We start from the raw sequence: 18,247 nt of genomic DNA, 5'->3' as shown, positions 1-18,247 counted from the left end.
GTTTTCTTTTTTGATGAAAATAAAGTTCAGAGAGTCCTACAAAAAATAAATAAACAAATAAATAAAATACATGTGAGGAGATAGAAGTAAGCAAAAGCCTGAATTAGATCTGCTGACCCATGTCTCACATGCTGCTCCCCAACTGTGTCTGCTTGCAGCAAAGAGGACACTCTGCCATTCACCACAAACAGTGCTTAAAGCGTGTCTGATACTTTTGCTGTATGCATGCATGCCCATACATGTTTAAGCTGATGGGGTTTTTTAAATACTGTTTTCATTCTCTGCAGATGCTGATCGCCAGTATCCACATATAGTAAGAGAATATGTGCCATCACGTCTTTTAAACATGGTATGACTGAATATTTGGGGTTGCCAACAGTGTCTTTGATGGACATGAGTGTACTCTAGTTTAAGGAGTTGTTTTGTCTTAGATTTATAGACTATTTAATCAGTGCTTGGGTGCACAGATTCTCTAGGGACTCCACAGTGTGTCAAGATTCAGAGTGAAGAGGCCATGGCAGGAGGCTTGTTCTCCACGCACCACATATGCAATCTTCCAGTTTTGCTCACAGACCAGATTATAATCAGACATATTTTCAGAAGCCAGAGATGCAAGGAAACCATGGTTTTTGCATAATAAGTGCACAATAGTGCTGTCCAGAAGTTCAGAGCCACCTCTTATTTCTTTATATTTTGCTCTCAAAAAGCCAGATTTTCTTGGAATTTGTTTAAAGTGGTCTTGAGCAATAGTTACTCAGGCTTTCTGCAGGGCTTTTACCAATTTCTTTGCAAACTAACCTTTTTCTCATTATTTTTCAGGTCGGTCCATTCAGCTGGCTATTTTCAGACTAATCCTTTTTGTTTGTTGGGCCACTTAACACTGACCTGTAACTCACTCAAGCATTAAAAAAGGCACTTAACTGAAGGGGTGAAGCAGTATTGTGTCCACATATAACAGATAAACATAAAAAGTACAACCGTTAAATCATATCTTTATATATTATATCTGCTTTTGTTTAATTTTCAATAACAACAAAGAAAATACTGACATATGAAAAACATCTGTCCCTTCAGTTTATCCATCTTACTGTTTACTCTTCAGAAATAGTCTTGGTGGAAAGTTGGCTGTCAAGGAGCCATTGTTAAGGAAAGGAGAAAAAAGCTGAGGTATGCCAAATTGCACAAGAACTGGACTGAAAATCTGTGGCAACAGGTCTTCTTTGTTCCAGATTACTAATCCAAATTTAAAACTTCAAGATCAAATTATAATCAGAATGGAGGAGGTCAGGAGAGAGGTCCAGTAAGTGTCTGCAGCCATCTGTAAAACACAATGTAGGCTTTGTTGAGATCAGTGGTCTTGGGGATCTTGTCAAACGTGAACAAGGAAAAGTCTTCAACATTTTGATCCACTGTTCATTTTTCAGCGTGAAAATTATCCCGAACAATGGACTAAAAGCGTACCTCAATAGAAAAACACACAATGAAGTGCTATTGGTCATGGACTGGCCTCCTCAGAGCCGAGACCTAGACATTATTGAAGTAGTCTGAAATCATCTTGACAGATCATCTTCAAAACACAAGCCTGTCAACAACCAAAGAAGAGCTTTCAAGCCAGAAGTACTATTCCTGAAGACTACTTAAAGAAAGGACAAGCCTGACTAAGAACGTTCAGGCTGTGGTGAAGACTAAAGGTGGCCATACCAAATACTGACTTTCAGGGTAGTTAGAAACCTACAAACTCTTTTTTGCCTTATATATTGTATTTCCATTTATGTTTGCACAGTTCTATACATATATGATAGATATAGAGTTAGTAGCTTGTTAGCTTAGCTTAGCATGACTAACACAAAAATAGAGGGTAAAGGCTAAACTGGCTCAGTCCAAATGCAACTAAATCCACCTAACAGTGCCTCTAAAAGTCAGTAATTAAGATATGAAAAAATACAACATTTCAACATTTTATTAGTCGGGTTATTACTGGGCCTGGTTGCCATGCAACTAATGGACAACTCAGCTAAGTTACTGTGGGGGGTTTTCTCCAAATGTCAAATCATTAGTCTTAGACATCTACACGTCCACGTCTTACACAGCCGAGGTGATTTTTTTTACTTAGCTACTACAAGCTCACATACAAGCTCACTAGAAACGCAATTTTCACCTGGTCTTAAAAGTTTTTATTACAAAGACAAATAAAATGCTAAGTCTTTACTTAGTCCCCGGTGTTACATAAATTGCTAATAACTAAAAGGCTCAAATGGCAGAGCAGTGTGTCCCACCAACCACAATTAAATGTATGTTGCAATGCCGAAAATAAAATATTCACTAATGTGTGACCGTGTGTGCATGTGTGTGTGCGCATGAGAGTCTGTGGGGGCAGCTGTACAAGTGGGTGAGTTTTGCTGTCAGGCACTGTGCTCTATGAGTCTGACTCATGCGAGAAATGGCAGAGTGGAGTGAGACAACGCAGCTCACAGCTCGCGCTCTCTTACAAACACATACATACACAAAAACACGCACACCAGGCACTCTGCAGGATAACTGATAATTACTTATCATTCGTACTTTGCAGCATATATCAGCGTAAATGTTGGAAGGAAAATGTGTAGTGACAATTGAATGAACATGGAACCAAAAATACAGGCTCAAAAACATAAATAAAGCATTGAATATTTAATTTAAAGCTTTGAGCCAGTATACACAGCTCCATAATGATACTTTTGTGCAGAGCTTTTTCAAAAGAATGACAAGAAAATCAATCATGAAGTATTTCTCTCTACTGAAGTGACAGATGCTCATATCACAGAATTTGAATGCCCAGAGGTTTAATTTACACCTCTTCGAAAATCTTTTTGGAGGCCTGAAAAGTAGCACATTGAGAGCAAATGTAGGGGTGGGGGGTGGGGAGCAGGCTCCTTGTGACTCATAAGCAGTTCATATGGCTCCTTTCAAAATTCATTACACGGTTATTTATTCTGTGAAAATGATGCACATGGGCGAGGTCCACACCACAAACGGGGGCGTACATTAGGGCTGCACGATTCATCGTATTAAGATCTCTGCGCAATCTCATTCTTAACAATTCTGCTGTGTTTGCATCTAATGGACAGAGATGCTGCATTGAACCTAGCTTTCAAAATATTTTCAGAATTAAACAGAAAAAAAGTTTGAAATTGTGGAAACTTATCTTAAAATGAATCCACCGAAAGTGAAAAAACAGAAGAAAAATACAAGTGCCTGACTGAATTTATTAGTCAACAGTGTATCTGTTCCACCACCTGAAAGTACTGTAAAGTTAGCTGGCTCCAGTGCCCTGCATGTGGACACAACATTAATGAGACATCTGTTTACAGCCTGTGTGTGTGTGTGTGTGTGTGTGTGTGTGTGTGTGTGTGTGTGTGTGTGTGTGTGTGTGTGTGTGTGTGTGTGTTTGCATTGTAAGGGAAAATGAGACCTTGCCAGCATGTTTAGACACAACTACTTAGTGATAAGGGCAAAGTGTAATGAGGTCAGTAACTTCATCCTGTAATTCCAGACCGTTCAACCATTTATTCAGTCAATCAATCCACCATGTAGCTCTCATTCTTCTTCGCTCATCCAGTTAACACAAATTTACTGAGTCTTTTCTTTTTATTTATTTATGTTTTTTTGAAAGTCAGTCATTCATGAAATGTTATTGCTACTGTATTCTTTGTACCTTATAGACGATCAAATAAATAAAAGCTGTAGGTGTCTACTTACGGTAACCCCCCCCCCCAAAAGAAAAAAACAAAACAAAAAAAAACCTCTCTGACTTTTTTTTCCATCTGTTTCTCACTTTCTCCTTTACACATGCATACATGCATGGAAGAAACACATCTGTTGCCTACTCCACTCTTGTATGACCAGGCTGTGAATGCAGTTATGTATGAGCTGCTGTATTCATAATAGCAGAAATATAAGTGCATTTTGATTATGTAAAACATGCATGAGCTTTTAAAATGGTGTAACAGGATATATTGAAAATTGAAAGAGAAAAAAATGCATACAAAGTAAGTGATGCTTACTCTTGTTTTCAAAGAATACAATAGTAAGCAGTAAGACAATTTAAAGACTATTTTAAACTAAACTCAAAGAATTTAGTTTAAAATAGTCTTGACGTCTCTAATTTTGTCACCCGGGCTTTTCCAACATTTCTAACTGCACACATACACAGTGCATGCACGCCCACACAAATCCACAATCCTTCCCCCCTGGGAGTGAAAAGAGAGAGCATCCAGGGCCAAGAGGCTGAAAGGGAGAGTGACAGTGGTCTATCTGCTGTCTCCCATCTGGGTGTCAGTCTCTGGTTTCGCCCAGGGGCTCAGATAAGCTCCGGACACAATAGGGACAGCTATTAAAATTCAAACTACCAGAGAGAGTCATGAAATAGTCATAACAGGTAAGGGAAATCAACACACTCTAATGCCCCCTTTATCATCTGTCTGTTTGAAAGCGCAGGGAAGAAACAGAGTTTGGGTTTCTGATCATTGGGTGCAGGAAATTGGACTAGAAAGCCAAAACAATGCTTTAAAATGCTAAGCTATAATCTATTCATCCATCCATCCTCTAAATATCTTATCTATCTAGGGTCACAGGAGGCTGGAGCCAATCCCACCTTACACCCCCCCCCCCCTCCCCCCAGACATATCACTAGTCACTTTCTCACTAGTGACATGTACAGGGGACGGGGGGTACAAAACAAACACAGCGCCAACACAAGGAGAGACAACGCTCCCATATCCAAACCTACAGCTTATACATGTCTATACATAGGGAGGAAACCAGAGCACTCGAAGGAAGACACAGGGAGAACATCTGAACTGCACACATAGAAATGGCCCAGTGAAATAAATAAAAAAAAAAATGCTGACTGTGCATCACTATTCAATGACCTTTATTAAACGAAGCCATCTGCTCTATATATGTAATTATTTCTTTTTACCATTAAAATTTTTTTTTTTAAAATATATATATATATAAAAAAAATAATAATAATAATAACAATATATATATATATATATATATATATATATATATATATATATATATATATATATTTTTTTTTTTTTTTTTTTTTTTTTTTTTTTTTTTTTTTTTTCTTTTCAAAAAATGTTTGAATTTGTATTTTCAACTTTGGTATCTATATAAGCTATATAAGCCCAGAAGTTCAAACCTGGGGCCTGTTTACTGCAGTTTTACCGCACAAATAGATACACCTGCTGTTGTGCTTCTAACTTACACAGTGATGTAGAGATACTGACTGAACACTGCAGCACTTTAAGTACATATAACACATAATAAAAGTCTTTAATGTGCTACGAGTGCTGCTGAATCTTTATCCTCTGCACCTTGGCAGTTGTGTCAGAAGCCTCTGCTTTGCTTCTGCAGTGAAATAAATACTGGTAAAATATTTGTCACAGAGAAAAAGGCAAACTAAACTCCTTGAACCAGCTTTTCTGTGTGGAGTTCGCATGTTCTCTCTGTGCCTGCGTGGGTTTTCTCCAGGTGTTCAGGCTTCCTCCCACGGTCCAAACACATGCATAATTTGGTGATTCTAAATTGTAGGTGTAGGTGTGGATGTGAGCGTGAACATTTGTTTCTGTGTAAGCTCTGTAGTGGACTGGCAAACTGTCCAGGGTGTAACCTGCCTTTTACAGCTCGGAGAGTCTCCAGCAACACCTGCAACAACGGCTAGATAAGTGGATTTACTGAAAGGATTTTCAATAAATTCTTTAAGTTATAAAATCTCCTAAATAGTTTCAAATATCATTAAAGTCTCCAAGAGTTTATAGGGATGCATTGAATAAGGTTTTGTAAAAATTTGAAAATAGGCAAGATTAAGCTTTTGCTTGCTTTATGATCATGGGTATGGCACAGACAGATACATTTTAAAGGTCCAGAAAAGCTTATTTCTATCTCCTTGTTTGTGCTTGTCTTTTCTGATGTGACAGGCTTGTTATACAGTTTTCAACTACTGGTAAACTCAAAGCTCAGAGACAGCTGCTCTGTGCCCTTGAGCAAGGCAGGGCTGGATCTGGTTCAAGACTATCTGTTTATGTGCCCTTGAGAAGGAAATGCTGTCTGTCTGTTTGGCAGCAGTGGTAACACCCTTATTCTGCCCCACAGCGGGAGAAAAGAGAGGAGAGAGGTCAACTCAGGAAAAAAGCTGACATGGAGAGAAACAAGCCGGTTATACACCCGGACTCTGCATATCCAGCTAAAAGCACTGCCGTGCCTGTCAACTCCCTATCCAGATACTTCTGACTTCCAGCATTTCAGATTTAAGACATTTCAGCAGACAAGTACTGCATGTAGATATACAACAGCAACCTAGGACAAAGATCTAAATACTTCTACAAAGCCAGACTTAATAGGCGTAATAGCTCTAAGCAAACACAATAAATTATTTTTCAAATAAAGATATGATCCAATATAAGGTTATATCCATAAGAGAGGGCACCTAAGTTTGTTCTAAATTGATTTCCAAGTAAAAGTTTATTAAGCACATGTCCTGTTTTTTTTATTAGCACTGGATTAGCTTACAGTCACTTTTTGGATTCTAAAAAGAAATTTTACATCTTCAACCATGTTTACTGTGCCAATCTGTACACTATACTATAAACTCACACAGACAGACATACTGTATACTGTCATGAGTCATCACCAGGCTCCATGGGAACAGGCCAGTAGAGTCTGGTTTTTGGCAGCTGTCCTCTTAATTCAGTCAGGCATCTCTTGGGACATGCCCAGCATCTGTGTGTGTATCTTTCTGACATTCCCTCTAAAGCTGTGATTTCATCAGAGAGTTGCACACATATGCAACAAGGGGATATATATATATGTGTGTATATATATATATATATATATATATATATATATATATATATATATATAGATAGATAGATAGATACTTTAAATATATACTGCTGCGCATTATAAGACCACAACCATATTTGAATCAAACCCAATGCAGGAACATGAGTGTAATCTTGCCTCTTTGCACATGATTCAGCTACCCTTTATTCAATGCTCATGAGTCAGACTGTACCCATCTTTTAAGTGGCCCTTCATTTTGGCTATACCTTTCACAGTAGTCATCATGTTGACTAAAATCTGTCCAGACACACAAATATAAAAACCTGTCAAACTCACCAAAACCATTTCTGTTGTAGTTCCTGCAGGAGGTGCGTCACCATGAAAACAAACACAGACTCACCTCGCTGACATGGCTGGTAATATCTTCAAACCAAAATGAGCACATTTGTTATGCAGGAAGTCAATAATAAAGTATACAGTTAATGTATACATTGGAGGCCACTCTCTTACATAACAAATCCCTGTAGCTGAGGTTGTACTTCTCTAGGAACAGCGATAAAAGCCTAAGTCTAAGCTTCTGAGAAGTGATTGCACTTCCCAGTGCAGTGGAAAGATTCACCAGCCATTATTATTGTTCCCTAACATCTGTTAGTCCTTTTTTATTACACCGAATTAAAAAAAGTTTGCACTAGTTTTGTAATAAGGCATGCAAATGGTTTATTAGCTCTCACTACCAATTTTTCTAATCTTTTATCAAAGTTTAATTGGAATCATTTAGGTTGCTAGGGTGAACCTTTATGGGTTTCTCTTTTATATCAAGCCATCAAAGCTTTTATATCTCTAGGTTTGATGGCATGTGAGGTAGCTGACTTCTCGTGTTTCAGTACGCTATCAAGCTTTCAGATTCAAGTGTCAGTGCAGCTGAAAGGTTATTTTTTTTCCTGATTTCACATTCCTGACAGTCTAGGATCATTTAAAAGCACTTTGTCATCTTTTAATAACTGGATTTATGCATGATATCGTGCTTTATATAGTGTAATTTTACTGTCATCTGGTCACTATTTCACAACAGCTGAGCAAAAGGGGAAAAAACGTGCAAAAATACAAGAAAAAGACATCAGAGAGACTTTTGTTTGTGGGTGCACTGTAGCAAGCCCATGTTGTTTTCTTATGATTACTGCTTATCACTAATTTGCAAAGAATTGATGAATTATTGATGAGCCTTTATTGAAAACAGACTTTTTTTCATGACATCCGAAGTATTACATGAACCACTCATTAGGGCACCAGTGTAAATCTTCTTAATACCGCATATAGAGTGGTACTGCAGTGACTGACTGCTGTGCCAGATTACTGCTTCAGTCTGCCTCAAGGTCACTGCTACTACACTGCAGAACACCTGTGTGAGTAGTGGTGTACATGTCTACGTGTGCGTGTCTGCCCACAGTGTGGTTTTGCTTTCTCACAGAGCAAAATGGCTGTGTATCATTTATAATCTGTCCTCTGAGAGCCATCTCTCTCTCTCCCTTCTTCGCTGCCTCCAATTTCATTCCGTCTCTCTTTTTTTTCCCCTACCTCTTCCAGCCCTTTTACAGAGTCACTAGGGGAGGAGGGAGCAAGAGGAGGGCAGATACAAGAGGAGCAGAGGAGGAGCAGAGCAGGAGAAATTGTCCTTATTAAAGAGACGGCAGCGCCATGTGAGAGATCCCTTGTGGGACAGAGATTAAATAGACTGCGTCAGAGGGGAACGTGCTCATGGTGCTGCGACTGGAGGACGTGATTAGTATGAACATCGGGGATGGAGAGATGGAGGAAGGGTGGAAAAGAAAGGGGGTGAGGAGGAAAGGTGTGATGAGGGACAAATAGATGAGAAAAATGGAGGTTACGATCAGAAGAGGAGAATGAGCAGAAATGTCAGAATGCACACTGAAATGTGAAGAGAACACAAGCAGGGAGGAAAACAAAGAGAATATGGGAGTGAATGCATTAGAATGAGGACTAAAGACGATGAAATGGGAGAACAGGTGGTGTGTTTCAACTGAACTCTGCAGTCCCAGAAGGGAAAGAGAGAGGAGAGGTGAAGAAAAAGAGGAAGTGAGAAAAGCAGATGACAAATGAGGGGAGAAAACACTCTCCTGGGCAATGTATAGAATTTATAAAGCCCTCATTACAGTAACAGTACAGAACATTGGGACTAAAGTGTGTAGAGTTGCATGATTAGAAGCAGTAACAGCAGTACAGCATAGTACAAAAAGAAACCAGCGGTTCCTGTGTGACTGTTTTCAGGGGATGATGGTCTCAGCAGTGGAAACACATTAAGCTGATATTTTGAACAGAAGCAAATCGGACAGTTTGTAATGAAGTCATAAACTGTATATAAAAGACGGAATCTCTCGGTTGGTGAAATCATATTTTAAAGCCTCGAGCTAAGCAGTTTGGCTGCTGTCATCTTGGGTTTTCAAACTGCACAACGAGAGGATCTGACTGAGCGTATTCTTGTACTGTAGCCAAACATATGCCAAATGTTAAGCCCACCCTTAGGCATACCCTGTGTTTTGACTCGACAGGAGACCATCATTTACAAAAAAGATTAATCATGTTGTATTTAATACGACATGAAACTAGTGATTGAAACCATAAACTAATCAGTTAAGTGTTCACAGGGGTATAATTCAACCCCTACTGGCCATTAGAAAGAATGCAGATTTCAAGCACGTTCACCTGCATTTGATTTGAAGGCCACCATATGGCGATAGCTGTGGTTGCAAAAATACTTCCAGCCCTGTAGAAATCTACGGAAAAATATAAATGGCTACCTTTTATGGTTATTCTTAACCACTGATTTTAGAACATACTGAATAAAAAAAGGATATTTTTATATCTGGATCAACATGGCAAAAGCAAAAAGGCTCATCTCGAAGCTTCAAAACAGGACTTCAAAAACCAGAAGCTGACATCATGGTAACTATGTCCATCGCTAAAGTAAAGCAAGGACAGATATGAAGGACAACAACACTAAAGAAAAAAACAGAATGGGAATAAGCATCAAACTCAAAAAATTCTCAGTTTAAATCAACAACAGAAAACAGGGTGGAAATATAATCATGCTGGTTACGCTAAACATGCAATTTTTATGTCCTTTTGCCATTTATTTATTTATATTATTTATATAATGTTTAATAACTTACCATCTAAATAAGTGTACAGAGTTGTTTGAATATGTGGAATGTGGATTTTCCTCTACAAGGATTTTGATGCTGTGTAAACCTAATTCTAACTTGTGTCTTTGTGTGAGGAGGCAATCCAAATCTGGTTTCAAATTACATTCTGATGAATAAGCTCAGTTTTCACTTTAGAGATGGAACTGTTTACTCAAGAACCAAGTTTTCCCATGAGAAGTGCAGGCAACGTGCATGATGTGCCATCTGGTTATGCGCCGCTGGTATTACTGCCACACAAGGCCATGCAGGAGCAGTCCCCTTCTTGGATCTGTGTTCACTCAGTTACAGTCATGTGTGTTACTCATCAAAGCCTACTATGCTCTGTGGTTTATGAAAGCCAATCTGCTTAAAATGAAATTTAGTCTTTTTTTATATCAATAAAAAGTAAATTTTATATTATGTGAAAATATTTTACTAGGTTAGAGACAGACAAGTTTAAAAATTTGGAGCTACTTTCATAGCATTATTGCATTGTTGCTAACTTAGTAAAAGAAGTGAGAATGGAAGACAGAGATGATGAAGGTTATAGATTTAGAGCAAGTCTATTTAGGCTACGCTGTACACTGGCCCACTGGGATACCAGCGACCGACCAGTACACTGAAATAGAAATGGGAGCAGAGGAAAGAAAAGAGAAGAGGGGGGAGAGGTAAGGTGTGGTGATAGATAGGGATGGGAGACAGAGATAAAGGGCAGCTGGGGGGGGGGTTGATTAGGAGGAAGCTTGGTGGAAGTAGGAAGGACAAATAAAGACAAAGGCAGGTAAAAAGTAAGACAACGTAAGCGAGAAGATATCCATGGCATGGTTGCAAAGTGAGAGCAAATCATTTTACCAGTTCTAAAAAGGTCAGTTCAATATGTTGAGGTCTGCAGGTTTTTTTCTTGCAGACAGATAACAGTTTAGCACAGAGGGTGGGGAAAACAGCCAGCCAGCGTGATGCACAATCATCAAATATCCCTCTTGTTTGCCACTTACAATTTCTTCCCAGCTTCTTCCCATACTTTTTTAAGTGCACAGACCTCTACATTTGACCTAAATTAAAGACCCCATTTGGTTACGCAAATTCTGTTCTAACAATTGAACTGAAAAATGCCACCCTCACACCTGAAAAACTTGACATTGTGTGTATAAAATGAACCAGATTAGCTTTTTTCAAACCCATGCAAGCTTGAAATAGTCCTATTAACTTTTTGTAGAGTGAAGAAGAGGCAAAAAAGTGGTGGATAGTAGACATGAGGTCGTGGTATTAAAATGATCAAGCTGTGAGCATAATCCTGTTAGATACACAATTGCAGTGTAGTTAAGGTTTGTAGCTAATTAGTTAGGACTCAAAAACAGGTGTGAAACGGTCTATGTAGTTCTAGAAGTTGTGTCCAAGCAGAGGTTGAGAGTTGTAGGTAACAGTGATAAATAAATGAGGCACGGCAAAGAAAAGCATTTTAAAGGAAAGGTGTGAGTTTGAAGAAATGAAATTTAATTATTCAGACTCAGAGAGGCTAGAACAGGTTGTGTGAAAAAGAAAATCTGAATTTTACTATTATTGTTGCATCTTCAAAGTTTCTCATGTATTAATTAGTATTTATTGCTTAATTTAATGTAAATTACCACTGTAGTTTTGCAATGTAGAAAAACTGTCTATAAAATGTGGGCTCTAATCCCATCTATATTTACAACTGCTTCCCTGCAAATGTTTGCCTAAGTATCCTCCTACCCTCGTTCTCAGCATCAAAAACCATCAATGCTTTGAGCACTTCTCTATCATCCAGACCCTCGAGGAACGGCTGAGCTCTCTCTGTTGATTTCTCGTTCCTCCCGAGGAGGATTACTGATGTGTTGCAGCTCTCTACTGTGTCTTATGAAACCAGCAAGTCAACTCGCACGAAAAACACCTTTTCCTTTTGTCTTCCGAAAATCAGGTCATATGCTGGTCGGCTTCATGCCATATCTTCTCAGAAACTAAGCTGTAGCCTGACAGCGCATCCGACCCCTGAATGACTAATGTCATTCACCTGCTGGCTGCCTGAGAGAAACGTTAGCTCTTCACTCCTACACTCACCTTCTTGGTAACTACATCCTGGGTAAAGGTACTGAACCTCTGAAGGCTAAGAACTGGAGAACCCAGAAATTTTAAATTTAAGTGTATTTCAGTGCAGTGTATTTCCCAGAAATATAACTATTGTATGTGCTGATTTTATAGCGATTGTATGAATAATGTACATCTGGTGGTTTGACTGCAGAACTGGGTTACTGCTGAAGAGTTGCTGTAGGTTAAATGACGTGTCCACCAGTTTGGTAGATCTGTTTTGCATAAAAATTATAGCTACAAATTCAAAGCATACTATGACTGTAATATTTTTAACACTCAAATTTTACTAATGAACTGACTCCAGATCAGCATACACGCTGTTGTGTTGTTGCTCTTGACTGTCTGATTCTTGAGTACTGGGCTGGTTTTTGAGCTTGATTGACTGGTTTCAGCTGGTTTTGTTACACAGACCTGAAGACCTGGGAATTTGCTTCCAAATACAGGATGAATCATCATAGAAACAATGTAACACGAGGGTCTCTTATGATCTAACACAGCCCCATGGGACACATTCATAGTACACAACACACATGACGGCAAGCCTTATAAAATAACTTGAAAGAGCTACCAGGATCATCTTTCTAATATAATATAATGTATTTTCTAATATACAATTGCACCACCCACCCACTCAGTTTAAATTTAGTCACTGATCCTGTCAAAGAAAACAATTAATTTATCAAAAGTAATTAAGCCTAACCAGGCACCAGGGAGAAGACAGCCTGCTTGTTAGCAATAGAGCTCAGACCCTAACTGAAAAAATGACTTGTTAAATGGACTGACCAATTAAAAATCTTCAATAAATAAATATGGTATATCCTAAAATATACGTGATAGTGTGTCTATAGTGTAGTGGTTGACACATGTGCCTGACAAATGAAAGATCCCTGGAGACACAAATCCCATGGGGGTCTGTGTCAGGAAGGGTATATACTGTAAAAATCTGCCAAATAAAATATTCAGACTTACCTGCTGTGGTGACCCCTAAAAGCAGCTAAAAGTAGTAATAAATAAATATGATACGGGTAAACCTCCTTGAGCTGAAGTAAATCCACTAAATGGTACATACTGTATGGTGAATTAATAATTAATGGTGCACACATTCGATGTGATGTACTATTTTAAGTAATGCAGTCAGTATGTGACTCATATATATTGTTAACTGCACCACAAAGATGTATTTTTTTTCCACTTCTTTTATCTATTTTATTGTAAAAACTGGGTATATCAAGCAGAAAGCAGTATATTTTGAAGGACCGTGGAGTTCTACATTTGAAGGCGATAATCTAATGCCAGACGTTTTGGGTGATTTAATGTGAGACCTTCATAGGTTTTAAATGAGATGCATTTGTAATTATTCCTTGAGCAGATTAATTTGCTTTTGTCTAATGTTTTAAGGTAATTAAGTATGGGTGTAGACAACAGTATGTTAATGATTACAAGTCCCCTCTTTTTATTACATTAGCTTAAAATTTTTTGTGTGTTATTGCACATTGGCAGGCTGTGATCCTGGGTTAGTATTTAGTTGACTGATAAAATGTAATATTCAATCATGTAATCATGATCCTCGTGAGAATGGGAAAATGAAATTATAATTTTATGTCTGGTATGATAATTTTATTGCTAGCTCAAATTCAATTTATTTGAGTATCACTGTAACACTGCAGGCATTGTTTCTGCTCATATTGCGAATATGGTGATGAGCAGTAGTCACCACAATTAGATATTCAGCACAAGGCTAAAGAAGTGGCACTATAATATAAACTGAAGCGTAACCTTTTAATAGTGAGTATTTTACAGCATTACTGGTTCTTCTCTAGTTAGGGAATTTTATCCAAATGTGAGGGCATGTTTTCCTGAAAGGCTCACTCGCAATTTTATGCGTGTTACAGCGGTGTTTTGAGCATATTGTGGCTTCCGTACTATAATAATTTCTTCTGGGTCAAGACCCTCCTACTCTTGCTTTTCCACAGTATTAAAGATTTTCAATTCCCCGAGCATCTCTCCATCCCCCCAATCCTCAAGGGGCAACACTGTCCATAAAGTTATTTCGTATTTCTTTGCTTTCTACCAAGGTGGACCTACTGACGTTCTGCATGTCTCTACTGTCTCTTGAGAAAACAGTCGTATCCACCAACAGTCTTCTCTCCTATCTGAAGGAAAACAGGTCATTCACCAAGCAACTCAATGCCAACTGTTCTTGGAAACCAAGCTGTAGCCTGACAGTCCATTGAGCCCCTGAATGACTCGTGCCATTCACCAGCTGGCTGCCTAAAGGAAATGCTAGCTCTTCACCTCCCAGTCAGCCACTACATCACGGGTGTAGGTATACATCAAGGAACCAGGCTTCTGAGAAAACTGAAGGGTAAGAATCAGTGTTCTATCTGATTCTGTGTTCAGTTTTGTTTTAATCCATCTCTTTAAAAATATTTATTCACTATTTATTTAACCGTGCAATAATAATAAAAGAATTATTTTTAAAGTTTCCCTAAATTTATCTAGTTTGCTCTTATAGCCAGTGGGCGTAACCATGAGTTGACCTAGAAATGGTCTGACAGAAATGAGACGATCAGGAAACACAATCTTCTTTGGGTGTCAGCCTATAACGTTACAGGCTACCTCTGATGTCACACTGGTGACACTACAGGAATACTGATCAATTATCCCAATGTCTGGGGAGGTAGATGATTTAAGTACTGTGATAAATATTCAATACGCTGGTGTAGCTATTCGAGAGGCCAATTTTTCTGCTTGTGGGGATTATGCAACCCCCCAAAAAAGCAAGTTATGTGTAGAAATAGAATAACTAGACGTGTATATATTTAAATGAATGATTTATGATGACAAAGCTATGTTAGGTATGTATTAAAAAAAACTGCTTTAAGTGATTGGGCTGGAAGAAATACAACCACCATTATGGATTTTTGCATCATGTTCTTAAATGAAAATCTGTAAGAGCAAACATGCTACGCACGCTAGGGTAAAACCATAGAGGCACATCTGCATGTAAATTCTTACTGTTTTATTTTTTAATTAAAAATAAGAAGTAGGAAACAGATTAGGATTTGGATATTTTTATGCCATTTCTCTCATGCCCAAGAACCGCAGCACATCCCACATGGCCAAAATCTCTACCGTGTTGCTCCAGCGACCTGCTCCTTCAGGCTATAGCCAATTGGTTGAAAAAGAGAATGACAAGGGAGGGTGGGATGCTTTTGCAGGGGAGGGGGGAGTAAGGGGGGGCTAAATTGTCCACAGAGATTTCTGTGCATACTGAACAGAAATTTTCATTAGTCCCCTCAAACGGGACTCCCTCCCATGTGTACTTTGCTGATGTTGTGTTTATGCATTTCTCCAGGTGCTTTACAAGGTTGCTGCATGTCTGTGATTTTATCAGTGATTTTGGTATCAAAGAAGCAGGTTATCCATTCAGAAGGTTATGGTAATCCATAAAATTAAAAAATAAAATACAGAACAGATACTGGAAATCTGCAGTCTGCATAGGAGGACATATTCTTCGAGAAATGGTCTTTGGTACAATAAGTACCACTGCATCCATTTTCACATTCACAACCACGCACATGCATAAATAAGCGCGGTAACTCACCTTCTGTGGGTGAGGTTTTCAGTCGTTTGCACAGTCCTTCTACTCCCCCGGAGTCCTCCTGGAGCTTGACCACCGCCTCTGTTCCACGCAGCTCCATCAACGAGCGCAGCTCCATGAGCGAGCAGCCAAAGGCTGCTGCATGGTTGCCCTCATTTCTTTGGTTCTTGGCGTAAAAATCGCTGTTGGACATGTCTCCCATGATGTCAGCTAGTTAAGTCAGTTAGATTAGTGTTTCTTATTGCTTATAGATCAAACAAAAGCTTTCACAAGAGAGCTCAGTCTCTTCCAAGAAAAAAAAAATCCAAAATAGGTGTGAATGAGGCAACAGCAACAAAATGAGAAAAAAAAATCTCTTCAAAGAAAAGTAAGCAGATACAGGGATTAAAAAGCGGAAAAAATCCGTGGGGATAAATTGATGAGCAGCTTCTCTGTTTCAGGAAAGACAGATTTCAGCAGACAAAAAACCATCAGAGAAGAAAAAGAAGAAGAGAAGAGAGAGCAGCAGAGGAGAGGAAGAGGAGGGGATGAAAAAACACAAGTGGGGAGCATCCAGGTAAGCACTGGACAGCCCCAGTGGTCAGGTCCTGAGAAGGGCAGTGATGGTAGATGCAAGTCCTGTCGGTCTCAGGCTCACCACGGCTGCAGTCCAGACCCGCTCCATGTGTGGCTTCCCATTGCTGCTATTCTGCTGTTGCCTCCGCTGCCTCTCTGTCTCTACATGGTGGTCTCCCCCATCACTGCTATGGAGAAAGAGAGGAAGAGAGAGGGGTGGGGGGTGAATTCAGGAGACGAATTCAAGGAGGACAGAAGGTGAGGGAGGAGCAGGGAGAGGCACAGAAAGAGAGCACAGGGATGAGCGTTGCGTTCTCAGGGCAGGGGTGAATGCAGCGGTAGATGGTGCACGGCTGAAGGACAGCCTCTCCTGGCTGCTGCAGTAACTGTTCCTCTGCTGTCTCTATCTACTGCTGATGCTGCTGCTGGTGCCGCTAACCTCATTCTGAGGACACACTAACTGACAGAAAAAGAGAGAGAGATAGAGCGAGAGAGAGCGAGAGGGAGAGGATATGAAAACGAGGGAGAGAGGAGAATGCTCCTTTCTGGTGCAGAGCGGAGAGGAGTTGTGCGCGGGCGGGAGGCTGCTCTGACGACAAAGCGGAGAGGCAGAACGTAGCTCTGCGCTGTCATGGGAGGATGGGCTGAGCTGTGAAGCTGCTGCTGCTGCTGCTGCTGCTATCTCACCACTCGTTCTTCCTCATACTACAATATATGACCTTTTCTATGCAGTCACTCTGCCTCAGTGACACACTCCTCTCCACCTGTTGTCTTATAATGCTTTGCAGCAATGAACTGAATCAATGTCTCCACCTCTTTCGCCTCTCTCTTTGCATTTACATTTAAAAGCAATGACGACTGTAATCACTAAATAAGAGTTAACAGACATCTGGTGATCTTAAGTACCAGGGCTTGGAATAAACATCCACACGAGGTTAAAATTTCACCCAGACTGCTCATGTAGTTCATTTTCTGCTTGTTTGCTTATGTTTTCTTTTATTGTATTACATAAACCAAAAAGCAACAATTTGCATGATATGTTGACAACAGATATATACAGAATCCTTACACCTTATAATTTAAGTGACTTAATCAGTACCATCGGTGACCCAGCATGCCACATGCTGATCGCATCCTGACTAGATTAATCTAGAAACTCCTCAGGATGGGAGTCAGGGCATTTGCTCTCATCTGAGCTGCTAATTATCTGTTAAAGCATCCCTGTTTTATTCAGCTAGGGACCTCCTGGCTTGAAGTGGCTAGTAAAATACACATGTAACAAGAGAATCTCTGTTCACTCTAATTCCAGGATGACTTTGACTCATGCTACGTACAGAAAGTCTCCAAAGACTCTATGTGGTAGCATGTACCCTTTCTAACAATCCTTTAATCCTCATAGGTGACGAGGTAAGAATTCAGCATTACAAATACTTGGGTACGTTTCATAAGTAGACTGGATGGGTGGACGAACACTGGTGCTGTTGACATAAAGGGGAGGAACGGACGTTTTTCTATGAGGAAGCCCAGATCTTTCGCTCTGTGCAACAAGATGCTGGGTACCAATCTGTGGCTGCAAGTACCATCTGTGGTCTGCAGGGGAACAGCATCAGTGCCAGAGATGTCAGCAGGATCAATAAACTCATTCGCAAAGGCAGAACTACCATTGGTCAAAACCTGGAGACGGGGAGTCAGGAGGTTACGGAAGAAACTGCTCTATATCATGCACGACCCATTCGACAACATTCATCACAGACAGAAAAAGGAGGAGCCTGAAACAGACACATTCAGCTTTGCTGCCATAAATGTTTTAAGAAGTTATTTTTACCTTTCATGTTAACACTGTCATGGTACTGGGTCGTGTGGCCTAGTGTTTGAGTTTTTATGTTTCTTTTTTATTTATTTGTGTTCCAGTTTAGCTCATCTAGTTAGTTTCTAGATTGCTGTTTAG

General features: G+C 39.6%; 1 protein-coding gene across 15 annotated transcripts in view; it reads right to left on the bottom strand.

The window, feature by feature from the left end:
* Positions 1-18,247, bottom strand: part of atp2b2 (ATPase plasma membrane Ca2+ transporting 2) — a 128,457-nt gene that overhangs the window by 56,603 nt on the left and 53,607 nt on the right. For 6 of the 15 annotated variants that reach the window (XM_076884076.1, XM_014412936.3, XM_014412940.3 and 3 more), the window contains exon 1: positions 15,748-16,873. In XM_076884076.1, the coding sequence (XP_076740191.1) occupies positions 15,748-15,946 (199 nt within the window). In that variant the 5' untranslated portion in view covers positions 15,947-16,873. Of the gene's footprint in view, positions 1-15,747; positions 16,874-18,247 lie in introns of those variants that run through there. The other 9 variants (XM_024802529.2, XM_076884074.1, XM_014412935.4 and 6 more) reach the window with 2 other exon arrangements.

Source organism: Maylandia zebra, linkage group LG5 (assembly GCF_041146795.1).
Source record: "Maylandia zebra isolate NMK-2024a linkage group LG5, Mzebra_GT3a, whole genome shotgun sequence".
NCBI classification, from domain to species: domain Eukaryota; kingdom Metazoa; phylum Chordata; class Actinopteri; order Cichliformes; family Cichlidae; genus Maylandia; species Maylandia zebra.
The sequence above is the reverse complement of the archived record's forward strand: the minus strand, read 5'-3'. Positions and strand labels throughout refer to the sequence as shown.